At 22.1% G+C, this 16562-nt stretch overlaps 2 protein-coding genes across 7 annotated transcripts; both read left to right on the forward strand.

The window, feature by feature from the left end:
* Window positions 1–160: 160 nt before the first annotated feature.
* On the forward strand, window positions 161–6231 carry LOC107070157 (monocarboxylate transporter 12). Of its 4 annotated transcripts, none has more exons than XM_015328089.2 (10): window positions 161–266; window positions 1333–1514; window positions 2350–2476; window positions 2649–2792; window positions 2941–3068; window positions 3605–3742; window positions 3935–4271; window positions 4709–4864; window positions 5428–5619; window positions 5811–6231. In XM_015328089.2, exons 2-10 carry the CDS (start codon window positions 1425–1427, stop codon window positions 5972–5974), a joined length of 1476 nt encoding a protein of 491 aa, XP_015183575.1. In that variant the 5' UTR covers window positions 161–266; window positions 1333–1424; the 3' UTR covers window positions 5975–6231. The 4 variants fall into 4 exon arrangements, with proteins under 4 accessions (XP_015183575.1, XP_015183574.1, XP_015183573.1 ...); XM_015328088.2 differs by having other exon boundaries at window positions 225–266; window positions 1321–1514; XM_015328087.2 differs by lacking the exon at window positions 161–266 and adding an exon at window positions 879–1267 and having other exon boundaries at window positions 1321–1514.
* Window positions 6232–7479: 1248 nt separating this feature from the next.
* LOC107070158 (monocarboxylate transporter 9-like) lies at window positions 7480–15612 on the forward strand. 3 transcript variants are annotated; one of them, XM_089176791.1, is made up of 9 exons: window positions 7480–8025; window positions 8339–8416; window positions 9677–9844; window positions 11479–11749; window positions 12208–12467; window positions 12552–12840; window positions 13432–13659; window positions 14262–14456; window positions 15042–15612. In XM_089176791.1, the coding sequence occupies exons 3-9, from the start codon at window positions 9779–9781 to the stop codon at window positions 15221–15223; spliced, it is 1491 nt and encodes a 496-aa protein (XP_089032917.1). In that variant the 5' UTR covers window positions 7480–8025; window positions 8339–8416; window positions 9677–9778; the 3' UTR covers window positions 15224–15612. The 3 variants fall into 3 exon arrangements, with proteins under 3 accessions (XP_089032917.1, XP_089032916.1, XP_089032918.1); XM_089176790.1 differs by having other exon boundaries at window positions 7480–8020; XM_089176792.1 differs by having other exon boundaries at window positions 7480–8020; window positions 12310–12467.
* The last annotated feature ends 950 nt before the right edge of the window (window positions 15613–16562 follow it).

The following is a 16562-nucleotide window of genomic DNA, read 5'->3' on the forward strand; positions in this document are numbered from 1 at the left end:
TGAATAAAAATTAGGAGAAAAATGTAACAAACCGTGAAGTGATAGCATCGATGATTAACAAACTCATGCTGATTCTCGTTGATCACGTGTATATATATATATATATATTTTTTTTTTGTTCTTCGTTCCGTTCATTATTGTTAGCCTTCCTTCCTTCCTCCTTTAGCGACGTTTGCACGTAGTTTATGAAACGTTGAGACAAGAAGGTCATCCAGTAGTAGTGGCTAGCACAATCACATTAGAAATAGTCGTAACAGAACACACGGGTAAGTGTTATCAAGTTCTTCTTCTAGTTAAAAACTGTGCAATCAAGTGAAATTCATTTAGTTCATGCAGTAGATATTAATCGTGCTACTTATTGCAAAAAAAAAAAAATACATAAATCATAAACATTAATTTTTAATTTTTCTTTGTATTTTTTTCGTATATCTTTTAAATATTTGACATAATGTTGAAACATACGAGAGTGCATTGGTGTAACTTATATCGATATATTATATCAAATACGATAAAATATTTTAATCATTGAAAATTGATACGAACTATAATAACAAGATATCAATCGTTTTGTGTTTTGATTACAGTGAATGAAAAATATAATAATTATACATATATATTATAATTCATACATTGATAACAAAAGTATATTCATTTTTTTTTTGTATAAAAGTGTTATTTATTGCAACACAATAGTAATTCTCTTTTTTTTTTTTAAATAACTTGATTGATCTTTTAAAAAAAAACAATAATAAAAATTGTCTAATATAATAAATTAAAAATATAGTGATTATCATAATAGTTGGAACATACTTTTTTCGATTATCGATTTAACAAATAACATTGTTAATATTTTTAATAATTTACGGATTGTGTGAAAAAATTATTATTAAACGCGAGAGTTAATCTTTTTAACGAATTATCTTTGCCATTATGTGATAAATATATTGTGGAATATATAGATAAAAAAATTAAAAAAAAAATGAACGATAAGTCTCGAATGAATCAGTGTGCAAAAGTGTGAACGAACAAATGGACGTTTGGCTTCACGAGCGAACCAACGTACGAAATTGTGATTTACATTGATATTATATTAATCGTATTTAAAAAAAATAAGTATATATCGATAAAAGAAGTGAGAAAAAATAGATTAGGTATATCTATTAATCAGTGATCGTTGAATAAAGTGATAGTTATCATTAGTAAATGACGATGGTTTTCATTCGATCATGTGATCAAAAGCAGAAATCATTCTACCATTAATACCTAAGTAAGTCTTATTTAAAATTGTGTATAACACGTGAACATTCAAATTCAAATCAGTTTAAATCGTAGTCAAAGTTTGAAGGAAGACTTCTGCACACACGCACACACACACACACAGAGACAAGAAATTCAGTGATTTCTTCTTCTGGTAATTTATAAAAATGAAGAACATATCACGAGATGAAACGAAGAAGAAAGCACCAGATGGTGGTTGGGGGTGGTTCGTTTGTTTAGGCAGTAGTTTAATATCGGTAAGTTAAAATATTTTGTTATTTTACATATTTCATCTTTATTAATATTGTGATTATTTATTTAAATAGTACGATTAGTGTTCTGTTATTAAGTAGTAAGTTTAATTAAAGTTTTGTTGTTGTTATGGATAAATTTAATTCGTATCGTTACATTATTTTAAGTGTTGTAAAAAGCAACATTATTATAAAATATTATTATTATTACTTCAAACATGAAGTTTGAAAGACAATTACTTAATTTATGGATTTCATAACTTTTTTAAAAGATTGAAATTTTCTATTTTTGTTAACACACATATATATTTATAATAATATATAATATAAATTATTATTATTTATATATAATTTTATTATCTTTTTATTAATTCTTTTAATTTTAATTAATTTTAATAATTTTATTATTATAATATTATTAATAATTTTTTTAATTATATAATATAATTTAATTACATATATAATATATAAATATATATGTATGCACATTTTTGTCGGTTCTTTATCTATCACTTTACATGCGAACCTACGTCATATCTTTGTTATTATATATATTTTAGATATCGATGTCAAAGTTACGATAAAAATTATATCGATATTTTTTTTAATATAAAAATTAAATGATATTATATCTAAACAGTAATTATTGTAACATTTTTTCTTATTTTATTTTCTTATTTTATTTTTTATTTTATTAATTGTGAAACATTAAGAAAAATAAATCTTATTAGGAAATAATAATTATTTTAATGTTATACATAGTGATTCGTAAAAAAACAAACAATATTAAATTTTCAATGTCATTCATAAAATAAGTGTTAATTTAATTATATACAATTAGCTTTCGTTGAGATCTCTGGATCCATCTTTTGGTCTACTCTTCCAAGATCTTTTAGAAGAACTCAATATTGAATCTACAGGAACTTCAGTGATAATGAGCGTACTTGACGCTATTGTTAATTTTTCAGGTAATTGTTAATTAATTGTTTTTTTCTGTTTTTTTTTTTTTTTTACAATTTTCTTATAACAGTTGATTATTTTCATATTTAAATTAAATTGAACTGAAATCCAATTGATGATCTAATCTTCGATTTGATGATCTAAAAATCGTAAAACAAAATGAACTTTTTATTTTTACAGGTCTATTTGTTGGACCATTGTTGAAAAAATATTCTTACAGAAAGGTTGCATTTTTTGGTTCACTTTTAAGTTGTACAGGTCTTATGTTGACATCCAGAGCAGACAGCATGCCTTATTTGATTTGTACTTATAGCATTTTAGGAGGTGAATTATTATTATTTTAATTGTATTAATTTCAATCATTTGTTAACTCATTAGAAAAAGTTAAATCAAACCTGTTTATTGTTAGATTTGAAATTGTAGAATAAAAAAAAATATTATTTATAATAGCAATTTATCGGTTTACGTATAGGCTTTGGTACAGGAATAGCAATTGCATCCGCGTTCGTAGCCTTGAACACTTTCTTCGACAAGAAACGTGGACAAGCGGTTGGTTTCTCAATGGCTGGAACAACCTTGGCAATGATGTTAGTACCGCAGGTTAGTAAATTGATTCGTGTATTATAATTACTAATCCACATAAATGTGGTGTCGTATAATTACATGTATATACAAATCAATATCTCGTAAACTATTGACATTTCGATGACCTTCACTTAATACTTTTTAACGCAGAATTAAAAAAAGAATCGAATAGTGTAAAAAAATTATAAAGTTCCATTTAAAAAAAAAGTGCAACTGCATCTAGCGGGTGCATCGATGTATTTTCGAAAAAAGTAAGGTCATAGAAAGTTGACCTTTGTTGTGCCATATAACTTTTTCCTTTATGATTTTTTTCTATTGTTACTTAAAAATAAGTTATAACCCGCCTCCGTTCCAAGAATCACCCTGTATTGTATAATAATTTGTAATAATAGATTATTATTTAATTTCTAATATAAATAATTGTAATATCAAATGAATCATAAAAACAATAATTTATTTTTTCAATTGTTTCTGAACTTATAATCCATTATAATAATAATCAATCATCACGTTATGTATAATCATTTTATTTTATATTTCTATGTTCACAGCTTGTTCACATATTATTAAAATCTTACGGATTTCGTGGAACTATGATGATCATAAGTGCGTGGGCACTTCATTCAGTAGTCGGTGCATGTCTATTGAGATCTCTGGAAACTAAAAAAAAAGATACTCCGATATCCAAAGTAACGTAAAACTAAATTCATGATATATTTCTAAAAAAAAATAAAAAATCATTAATTACTTCGATTAAAAATAATAATAATAATAAATGTTCGATATTTCGTAAAATAATTAAATTTGTAAATACGAACAACAAGTAAATGATTTATAAAGTTACATATATATATATATGAAAATAATTAAAATTTATTTAGAAAATAACTGAACCTAAGGAGAAGGATGCTTTGTTACAAAAAACTTCAACTTCCATGCGTAAAATAACAAATGGTACGAGTCACGACAACGGGGATGGTAGAAGAAAAAGTGAAACCAAAATGACCGATTCAAAAATCGTCGAAATTGAGGATGACGAGAATAAAAAATCTACTACAACAACAACAAAAACAACGTTCTTCGATAAAATAAAGAAAACATTTGACTTGGATTTATTGAAAGACACCATATATCTGAACGTAGTTATTGGCACTAGTCTGTATTACGTGGCAGAATCAAATTTCAAGCTGATGACTCCATTTTTCCTCTCGAGCATCGGTTAGTATCGACTGGCAAGAGAAATTCACGAGTACGTATCGTAGCAAGGATTTATCGGTGGTCCGTATCGATCTCGTTAAATTTAGTTAAAAATCTTTTTTTTTTATTTTATTTAAAATAAATCTAACGTGTGTTTGATGATTTTTGAATTAAATAAATAAAAGAAAAGAAAAGAAAAAGAATTTACAGTGCAAACACACACGTGTGCTCATGCGCGAGATACGCGGAAAGTGAGAACATAAAATGGAAAGAAAAAAACAAATTAATATTTAAAAGATATTGAAAAAAAAAGAAAAAGGATAAAATAAAAGTAATAATAATGGTGATGAATGAATTTAGAGGGTAGTTGATATAAATGATCAAAATCGACCATCTAACCTCGCTACGGCACTACTTAGAATTTAGCTAGACTCCTCGAGATACTTGACGATCAATAGGAATGACCAAGGCGGAAGTCGCTTTTTGTTTATCCATCACCGCCTTTACGGACATCCTTGCACGTTTGACGTTACCAACCATATTCGATAGACTAGGATTGAAGAAAAGATCGATATTTTGGATTTGTTCTATTATGGTTGGATTTGGACGTTCCGGTAAGTTTTTCTATTTCTTCTCCTTATTTTTTTTTTTTTTTTAATTAACATACATAACAAGTTTATTAATTATCTCTCTCTCTCTCTCTCTCTCTTTTATATATATATATATTATATTTATTCTCTTCTTAATATTAGAATTACATTAATTTATTATTATTTTAATTTAATTATTTTTATTTTATTATTTTATTAAATTAAATTTATATATAAATATATAAATATATGATTATAATTATATTTAATTTTATATAAATATATAAAATATATAAATTTAATTTATATATTTATTTTAATTATTATTATAATTCAATTATTTATTTTAATTGTAATTTAATTATTTATTTATATATATAATATTGATATTAGGGTGAACCAAAAATTCGTGAATTATTTTTTATTAATATTTCCAAAATAAAATTTATTAAAAAAATAATTCATTATGTAATTTATAATACAATTTATAACACACTATAATAAACACGCGAACTTCTCGTTCACTCTAATATATTATAAATATTATTTTATATGTTTACATATTTTATTTTTAATTTTTTGTTCAGTACTTGCCGAACGTACGAAAGGAACAACCCTAATCATATTATTCGTAATAATTGGATTTTTACGTGGAGCCACTTTGGTCAATTTAAATCTAAGTATTTCTGAATGTTGTTCATTAAAAAAATTACCAAGTGCATTTGGAATATTTATGGTCTGTAAGGGTATCTTCGTTGTTGCTATGAGTCCACTTATCGGTAAGTTGTTTTTTTCTTTTCCTAAAAATATTATTCTTATTCAATATTATTTTCAATAGATTTATTATCATAATTTTATTATCATAATAATAAAATATTTTTATATATAAATGATTCATCTATAAGAATAATCAAAATATTATATTTCAATGAAAATAATTTAATATTGATTGATTAATATATATATACAGGATTCATACGAGATTATACCCAGAGTTATAGAATCTGCATTCACGTTATGACAAGTTTAATCATTATGACATTTATCTCGTGGACTATTGAATTTTCATATTTCGGTCTACGTAAAAGGAAACTAAATTTTATTGAAGAAACTCAAAAAAATACGATAGAATAATCGACATGTTATTTATTATTAATAATAACGAATGACACGAATTATTTATTTTGTAAACAATTGATCGAACAGATTTTTAAAGATTTATCTTGACAAAATTTAAACGAACAATTGTAATTATTTTTTTTTTGTAATAATAATTCAAGTATTAAAGATCAACTTGTAATTTTTGCTATTAAATTTTTGTAATTTATACGCTATTAATTATAGTTTATTACACGTTGTCAATATTATAGAAAAAAATATATAATAATAAAAAAATATATCACGGATTTGAATTATTTTTTAACACCCTGTGTATTCCATAAATTAAATTCCTAATATTTAATTATTTAGATTTGTTTTATATTTATAACAATAACGAGAATGATAATAATTCATATTTCAATAGAAATCACATTACAGATAAGATTAGGCGTATGTAAATTTGAAACCAAGATTATGGCATTAGATTATCCGATTAGTATTCCTCTTTCAATGTTATAATGATTCACAATTACGAATTCTAAGAAGTTTAAACGTATTATATCTTAACGTTGATTTACAATGTTACATCAGAGATCTATTATCATAGTTACGATCTTTTTTTATCTTTTTTTTATCAGTGTTGAAATAATTCCTATAAAACAGATCAATTATTTATAATAACGAATAATGATAAAATATTTGCTAAAATATTACGAGTAATGAAATTTTGTTTAACATAAAGTTAACATAATAATCAAATTGTACCTAAATACAGTAAATAATTAATTATTAATGTAAAAAATAATTTTATTATATTAATATTTAATATATTAATATATTACAATTATTATATAAATTTTAAATATATTATTATTTTAAAATTTAATTATTTTATAAATTTTAAATATTAATATTTTAAATTTTAATTATATTTTATAAATTTTAAATATATTAATATTTTAAAATTTAATTATTTTATAAATTTGAAATATTAATATTTTAAAATTCAATTATTTTATAAATTTGAAATATTAATATGTTAATAATTAATTAATTATTACTATTATAAATCTTCGATATTATTTAAAAATAAATAAAACTATCTAATATTTCATCCTAACACACGTAAATAAATAATATTAAAATAAAAATCAATTACATTCCTTCTCATTAATAATATACTTTAAAAACGGTATTATCTTTATCAATGTTATAACAGATGTTATCCTTAAAACTGATGATTAATTCTATAAATATTAACAAATTAAATACTATTCATTCGTCAAAACAATTTGTAAAATGTTCAATGTTCTTTGAACTATAAACAATTATATTTATTTAATTCGATCGATAAAGAAGAAATGTTTAAATCGGTTTCAGTAATAAAACTGAAGGAGTCGTTTCAAGCATAAACCGGCTTACATGTTCCACGATCAACTCACGTAGGTGTAGTAGATACGTATAACAAGTATATGTAGTATAAAACGAAGTATAAGAATAAGAAATAAGCAGCACACTCTGGGATCTACTTTACGAAGCCGGTTTTCAAACCTTATTCTCGTCTTCATTGACCAACTCAACCAGAATCAGTCTAACAAAGATTGCAGTTCGTGTTGATACGTACATATATATATATATAATATATACAGTGATCATATGTGATCATATGTTTATTGATTTCATCCACGTGATTTTATTTTTATATTAAACGTAGAAAAATTACAAAATCGTGAAATAATAGTTAACAATGTGTAATTCAACATTATTTGTGATATTTTTTTTCCTGTTGAATATTAAATTAATTAAATAACATTGTGAATTCATGAATCCAGTGAATTTCCTACGAAACGTTTAAAATACTTCTTCTTATTATTATTATTGTTTATTATTATTATATGAATCAAGTGAATTTTCTACGAAACATTTAAATCCTTATTATTATTGTTATACCTTTAAGTTATTTAAATAATACGTGAACAAATATACGAAGAAAAGATATGTTAATTGTTTGACAAATAACAAAACGAAGATTAAACAGAGAAATGGATAAGAGTTACCACTTATGTTATTTATAACAAGGTAAAGTATTCGACGTTTAAAAACGAATAATCAAACTTATAAATATTCAATTATTTTACGTTACATTAACGTTTTGAAAAAGAAAAAAAAGAACTTATATCAAAATAACGATTAACGAGATAATCTTAGATAATATGATAATTTCGAGTGGCGAGTAAACAAAAAAAAAGAAATGAGAAACATCATTCGATCGATGAATTTTAAGAATTAATATTTTAGCAATAATAAATTATTCAAGTTTTGTGTTTTAATGTAACGTAAACAAATGTACTTATCTATATATAGGTAATGTTATCGTAAAATGTTTTTTTTTTGTAGATTAATTTAAATAATTAATTGGACATGTCAGACGTTATTTGGATAAAAATTAGTCGAGTTTTCAGTTGACATGGAACGGTAAGACTATTATTAACTGTCATTAACCAAAAAACTAGATCAAATAATATAACATAAGTATACACGAATAATAGTAGAAGCAATTCAGCCGATTAAAGTATCCCATTTAAGATATGTGTGTGTGTATATATGCTTCGTTTTATTTCTACTCGGGTTATCTAACGTTGAAGTGCTATCAACTACTATATAGTAATAATTTGCCATTTGAGTACTATGCTGTAATTGTGCACTTTTTTTTCTTATTCTTCTTATTTTTATTCTTATTCTTATTAGTAATAAACAAAAGTATATGTTATTGTTATTGCATGTGAAATATTTTCAAATATTCATATATTTATATCATAGTTATTATTATTTTATATTTAATGAAAGAACATAATTATATTCTTTATATAAAATAACTTTGTTTAATTATATTATTTATTTAATAAGTAGTATAATAAATTAAAGCATATGTTATTTTAATTCGAATTTTATCACAGCATATTGAACATTTTATTTTTATTAAATTTATAATATATAATATATTATATATTTTATATTATATATATATAATATTAATAATATTATTATATTATTAATATTAATAATATAATAATTATAATATTAATATATTATATATTTGCAATTATTATAATTATTATATATTATAAATATATAATATATAGTATATACATTTATATTTTATATTTTAGTATTATTATTAGCAGTATATTTAATATTATTATTATAGTATATTTTAGAATTATTATTATTTAGTATTTTATATTTTAACAAAGAAAATAATTTTATTTAATTATATTATTTATCCAATAAGTAAATATAATAAACCAAAGTACACACATACACACACATGTTTATCTTTTGTCAAATACATCTTTTAAGTTCAATGACCAATATTGTTAACTATAAAACAGGTCAACTAAACATTTAATAAAAAAATATTGTTAAAATATATTCTCTCAGATTTATTCCAGCATAAAATTATTCTAACTTTAGATTAACAAATAAAACTTGTTATCTGAAGTACATATTATAATTTGGACATTTAAAAATAGGTATAAGAGATTTGAAGTGTTATTATTTCAAAAAAAAAAAAAAATAGACTTATCAAACAAAACACATTTCTTTTTTCTTTCTTTCTCTTTTTACTCTTGTTTTCTATCTTTTAAACATCCTATCAGAAGAAAGAGAGTCATCGTTTATCTTATCGTTCGTTACATCCCGAATTATATACTACTACTAATCAATTTTCTACAGTCTCTAGACTACTCGAAGACGAGCCTTCAGAGAGGAACGATAGGAGACCAAATTTTTTTTTTTACCATTCAAAAGAATTTTTGAAGATTCATCTTAATTATCATGACTCGTTTCGAAACTGACAAAGGTTGGGCTTGGATGATAGTTTTAGGTGCTACTATTATAAACGTAAGTTTTATTATTCATCTTTTCTTATATTTTCATTCTTTTTTTCTTACTTCAAAGTATTTTATATTATTGTATACTATTTATATAATAAACAATCTTAATTATATTATTATTTGTATATATATTTATTTTTATATAATTTTATAATTTAATTATATTAATTTTATTTATATTTATATTTATGCAAATATAATAATTTTATATTATATTTATATTATATTATATTATATAGTAATATATTATAAAATATATTAATAAATATTTATATAAAACAATTACATTTACATTTATATATACAATATATATATTAGGGTGGGTCAAAAAAATCAATTATTTTGTTTTTTACAAGTGCCACGGAAAAATGGGTTGTTAGACACCTTAAAAAAATTCTCACCAAATATGAGCTCTTAATTTTAATAGGAAGATCCTCCGCATCGCATTTTTTTATTTTTTTTTCAGTTCAATAGATTAAAATTCATACCTCATTATTTATTGATTGTACAGAAAAATGTTCTGGAAGAATTTTGTAGGAAATTTAATGCTCTACAAAAAGGTATCTTATATTTTTTCCGTAAACCTCACCATTTGAATGATATTGAAGATGTAAGTTTGATTATTTTAAGACAAGTTTCATTTTTTTTTATGAATTTTATAACTCGACAATAAATGACTATAATAAAATGCACAATACAAATTCTTGTAGGAAATTAACTGCTCTATAAAAATTGTGTCTTATGTTTTGGCGATTAAATTAAGCGTTCAAAAAATATTCATCATTAGACTTTCATGTGTACTGATTTCTGTCTCTGAATATCTTTTGAACGCTTAATTTAATCGAAAAAACATAAGACACAATTTTTATAGAGCAGTTAATTTCCTACAAGAATTTGTATTGTGCATTTTATTATAGTCAATTATTGTCGAGTTATAAAATTCATAAAAAAAAATGAAACTTGTCTTAAAATAATCAAACTTACATCTTCAATATCATTCAAATGGTGAGGTTTACGGAAAAAATATAAGATACCTTTTTTGTAGAGCATTAAATTTCCTACAAAATTCTTCCAGAACATTTTTCTGTACAATCAATAAATAATGAGGTATGAATTTTAATCTATTGAACTGAAAAAAAATAAAAAACTGCGATGAGGAGGATCTTCCTATTAAAATTAAGGGCTCATATTTGGTGAGAATTGTTTTAAGGTGTCTAACAACCCATTTTTCCGTGGCACTTGTAAAAAAAAATAATTGATTTTTTTTACCTACCCTAATATATATATCATTGATTATTTTAAATTAATTTTAAAAAAATAATTCTTTTAAAATAAATGCAATTTTTCTTTTTGTTTCTATAAAGAAATAAATAAATTCTAGTATGATAGAAAAAATAAATATTTGTATCTAGTGTTACAGTGATATGATATCTATTAGTAAATCCTATAACAAAGTGTTATATTATACTTTGTACAAGAAAAAAAAACAAAGTGTAAATAAAGGAAGTAACGATAAAAGTAATTTTCAAGATTACAAACGAGGAAAATTTTTTTTTTGTCTTTTTTTTGTCTTTTTTTTTTTTTAATTATAAGTAGAACAATTAAAAATGACTACATAATTTTGTTCGTTTGATTTTACAGCTTTCTGTACTGCCAACTCTACAATGTTACGGTCTTATCTTTAAAGAACGTTTCACGAATTTGGGTATTACTGCTACGCAAATATCTTTAATACTCCATTTAAATGGTACGATATCCTGTAGCCTTGGATTGATAAGTGGTCCCATGATGAAAAAATTTTCATTCCGAAAAGTCACTTTTTTTGGATGTTTTATGGTTGTTATTGGAGTATGCGTCACTGCGTTTGCTTTAACACTTCCTACAATCATTATTGGATATTGTTTTATTTTAGGTAACTAAATTAAAAATTATTATTTATTTACATATATATAATTATAAAATCATTTATTATATTATATATATTTAGTTTTATTTTAATTTATATTATACTGTAATTCAAATTTATTATATAATAATAATTATTATTATATTTAATATATATTTAATATATATTTAATATATTCAATATTTAATTAATTTATATTTAGTAGTTTGATATATTAAATATTTAATAAATTATTATATATAATTATTATATACATTAGGTCATTAAATATGAAATGTCTGATTTTGATGTGAGAATAATACGAGTAATCAGACATTTCATAGTTAATAACCTAATATTATTTTATTAAGGAATATATATATATATATATATATATATATATATATATATATATATATATGTATTTTTTGATATTTTTATTAATAATAAATAACATTTTCTATTATGTTACTTTTTTGAATTAGGTATAGGAGTAGGCATAATTTATTTTGGTACGAGTTTAGCACTTAATACGTATTTTAGAAAAAAACGTAACATAGCAATGGGACTTTGTGTAACCTTCACAGGTCTTGGTCCAATTGTAATGCCACTTTTGATAGTGAAATTATTAAACGAATACGGTACTACTGGTACTTTATTAATATTCACCGGAATAGCTGCCAATTCTTTCATTGGTTCTTGTTTATTAAGACCTTTCGTAAATAATAATGAAATAAACCCTAAGGTAATTTTTACATATATTAATCAATATTTTGTTTACATATCAGTGATCGTTCATCAATCATTTAATTTAATATTATTTCGGCAGGATTCAATTATTTCTGAGAACAATGTGAAAAACGAGGATACAAAAAAAATGGAAATGGAAAATAAAAAGGACGTGGAAAACCATGTTGAGTGTCGATTATTAAACAATCGTGAACAAATAGCAGAAAGAAATGAAGAAAGAGAAGAAAACGAAGAAGAAGATAATTTGGCAATTAATTGCGAAGATGTTAAAGCAACGAATACAAAAAAACGTAACATTTTGAATAAAATCTCGACAAATTTAGATCTGAAACTTTTACAAGATCTGCGTTACATTTTAGTGGTTTTGGGTAAGTAAAAACATTTCTTATACATCCCTTATATTAACCCTTATCGGTCGTCAAATTTTTATATTGATGATTCTCACTAAAAGTTGTAACTCTATGACAGTTTCAGTTAATTAATGTAAATGTAACAAAATTGTTCAGTATTACAAGAATAATGTATTATTTATTAAAAATTATTATATTATATTTATTTATTTATTTTTTATTATTTATTATTTATTTTTTTGAAAGAGTATTGCAAATATATGAAATTAATTATTATTTAATTAATTATAACATTTCTAGTTTAATTTATTATTCATTAATTTTATTATTTTTATTATTCTTATTTAATTTATTTTTTTTTTTTGAAGAGTACTACAAATATATGAAATTAATTATTATTTAATTAATTATAACATTTTAATTTGTAAGTCCCTTCTTACGTGACTGACGACCAAGATAAGAGTTAAATTAGAAATAATTAAGAATAAAAAATATACAGAAAAATTATTTCTTATCTCATTTATAAGAAAACAACCACAACAAATAATAATAATAATAATAATAATAATAATAATAATAATAATAATAATTTAATAAATAAAAAAATAGGTATGGGAATATCGTTGGTAGCCGAGACAAACTTCAATGCTTTGATACCGTTCGTCCTAGAGAAAGTTTCAGGATTAAATATAAATGAGATTGCCACTATAATGTCTATCCAAGCTGCCTTTGATATATCAGGACGTCTTTGTGTTCCTTTGCTCGCACAAAAAGCCCACTGGACACCGAGATATCTTTACGTGATATCCTTGATAGGATCCACTTTAGGAAGGACGAGTACGTAAAATCAACGTAAACAAACAAAATATTTGGAAATGAGAGAATGATAGAAAATGGAGAAAAAAAAATTAAAAAAAAAGCTCAAGAGTGTTTTTCATCTCGTGGTGGGTTGATTTAAATAACACACAAACATTTTTTTTTATCAAACATAACATTAATTATCAAACAAAATCCTCAGTGATTGTTCGATTTTTCATTTATTGATTTATTTTTATGTTCGTTTTTTTTATTTTATTCAACCACCAACGATTGTATTTTATCAAATTAGTCATATTTATATTTAATATTTTATTTATATATAAATTTTTTCTAAATTTATGTATATAAATTTTATATATAAATCATTAATATAATAATATATTATTAAAATATTATAAAATATAATATAATAAATAATATAAAATATAATTAATATATTATAAAATATATTATTATATTAATATAGTATAAAATATATTACAAAACATTAATATAATATATGAAAAATATATAAAACATGAAATCATATTATAAAAATAAATTTTATTTTTTTATTCATTCATTTCAAAGTAAATTCAATGATTCATTTATTTATCAATGTTTTCTCTTTTCTTTTGTAGTTCTATGTAGTTGGGGTGAAAATTATCCAACCGTAATCCTAGTAGCTGTAATCGTAGGAATAGCAAAAGGTACAAAGGCTGTATTTCAAGCCTTGATCATACCAGATTATGTTCCTTTAGAACGATTGCCAGCAGCATCAGGTATTCAAATGGTTGTCAGTGGCATTTTGTCTATCAGTATGGGACCGATTATAGGTAAATATTTAACGATCATATATACAGAGTGTTCCATATAACTGGGTCATGCTACACTAGTTCGTTGAATTCGTATTAATACGGATTAAAATATCGTGAGATCAAAAATATAGGGTGTCATTAAAAAAATTACATTTTTATTGCGATCTATAATCAAACAAAAACAGTTCAACTTTTGTTTAAAGTATCTTTTTTGTCAGGTTATTTCAAGTACTTGAATAATTGTTTGTGTGAATACAGTTATATATAACACCCTGTATATTATATTTGTTAATATAAAATTAACACACGTATATAATATATATAATTAATAATAATATAATATTATAATATATTAATATGATATAATATATTATTAAAATAAAATAATATATTATTAAAATATTATATATATATATATAAAATAATATATTATTTAAAATTAATAAATTATTTGTTTGTTAATATAACATTAATTCATTCATTTAATTGAGTTATTAGTTTAATTTTTTAATTACTTTATATATTTATAAAGTAATTTTAGAATTTTTTACTTTAACAATTTTTCAATTTTATTAGTTTATTTATTTAATAAAATATTTTCAGGTATGGTGCATGATGTTACTGGAAGTTATATCGGTTCGTTACACTTCACTTCAGGAATGAGTATGTTTTGCGTATTGTTATGGTTATCAAGTGGAGTATGGTTACCTTTTGGTAATCGGAAATTTGATAAAACAAATGAAAAACATTCATCGGAAGAACAAAAAGAAACTATTGAAGTTTAATGATACGTTTGTTTTTATAAATTTAATCACAGTTAACTCTGCGGCGTCTTCGTTTGATAGCGCCAGAATCAAGCCATGACGAATATACTCGTTAATCACACAAAATCGTTACACTTCTTTATGACGAGTATACACGTCAATTACAGTTAACTGGTTAATGAATTGTTTTATAGATATGATTGTATCGTTCATAACATTTTTTTCTCACTTGTTCATTACGTTATCATTGCAAATATGTATAATATTTCATTGTACTATATTTTTTATAATATTATAGAAAATTAAGTAACTAAAAAAAGGAATTCAATGTAATATTATAAGTATTATATAATAGTATTCATATTAAATTGACACAGTATGCATTTTGTAAACCTGTGTTATAACTGGAAGTAATGTAAATTGTTTGTTATTTAATTTCCAATGTAACAATAACAAGTAACAAATTTTGTAATGTAAATTAAAGAGAAAATTTTTTTTATGAATTATCTGATATTAAATTGTAATCTTTTATTTTTTATGAATTATTTGGCATTAAATTGTAATCTTATATTTTTTATTTCTAATTAAAATGAAAATATTTAAATTATTTTTTTATAAATCAATTTTCTTTATTGTATCAATCACACATTCCCACATTTCTATTTGCATATTATAACAATTTTAAAATAGTATTAACACGTGTATAAAATTTTCCTATCGTATTAATTTTTATATTTAATCGGCCATGAAAAAGGGATCTTGATAGAGATTGTCATAGTTATAATGATACCGTTTCACGTGTCAGTATCTAGATTACCTATTGCATTAAGACTTTAACAGTTGATTAATCATATGATTCACCTTATCTAAAGAATCTGTTATCGATTCGATAAAAATCATAATAAAAAATTATTCTTTTGTATTACAATGTTGAAACTAAATTTGTGCACAATTAATTAAAATTAAAATTAATTAATTAAAATTAAATTTAAATTTATATAAATGTTTTAATTTATTATTATTAGTATTATTAATAACTTATTAGTATTTTATCCATTTATAAAATTTATAAAATTTTTATAAAACTTATTATTAATGTTTTTAATTATATATATATTTTATTAATAAATTATTTATTTATTATTATATAAATATATAATTTAAATATTTATATATTTTATTTAATAATAAAGTATTATAAAATATAAATTTTATTAAAATATTATATATTTTACTTATTAATAAAATGTATAATAAATATATTATTATATATTATATATTTTACTTATTAATAAAATATATAATAAATATATTATTATATAATATATATTTTATTAAATAATTGTGATAACTTTTAATT

The sequence above is a fragment of the Polistes dominula genome, unplaced genomic scaffold (assembly GCF_049000335.1).
Source record: "Polistes dominula isolate Pdom_NZ unplaced genomic scaffold, Pdom_raw_medaka contig_12, whole genome shotgun sequence".
Lineage (NCBI taxonomy): Eukaryota > Metazoa > Arthropoda > Insecta > Hymenoptera > Vespidae > Polistes > Polistes dominula.

Excerpts from the sequence above, each read along its gene's own strand:
- LOC107070157 (XM_015328089.2), top strand. The coding sequence starts at position 1,425 with ATGAAGAACATATCACGAGATGAAACGAAGAAGAAAGCACCAGATGGT. Across the intron at positions 3,743-3,934 it reads AAGATACTCCGATATCCAAA|AAAATAACTGAACCTAAGGA; the intron begins GTAACGTAAAAC and ends AAATTTATTTAG. Across the intron at positions 4,272-4,708 it reads ATTTTTCCTCTCGAGCATCG|GAATGACCAAGGCGGAAGTC; the intron begins GTTAGTATCGAC and ends GACGATCAATAG.
- LOC107070158 (XM_089176791.1), top strand. The coding sequence starts at position 9,779 with ATGACTCGTTTCGAAACTGACAAAGGTTGGGCTTGGATGATAGTTTTA. Across the intron at positions 11,750-12,207 it reads TGGATATTGTTTTATTTTAG|GTATAGGAGTAGGCATAATT; the intron begins GTAACTAAATTA and ends TTTTTGAATTAG. Across the intron at positions 14,457-15,041 it reads CAGTATGGGACCGATTATAG|GTATGGTGCATGATGTTACT; the intron begins GTAAATATTTAA and ends AAATATTTTCAG.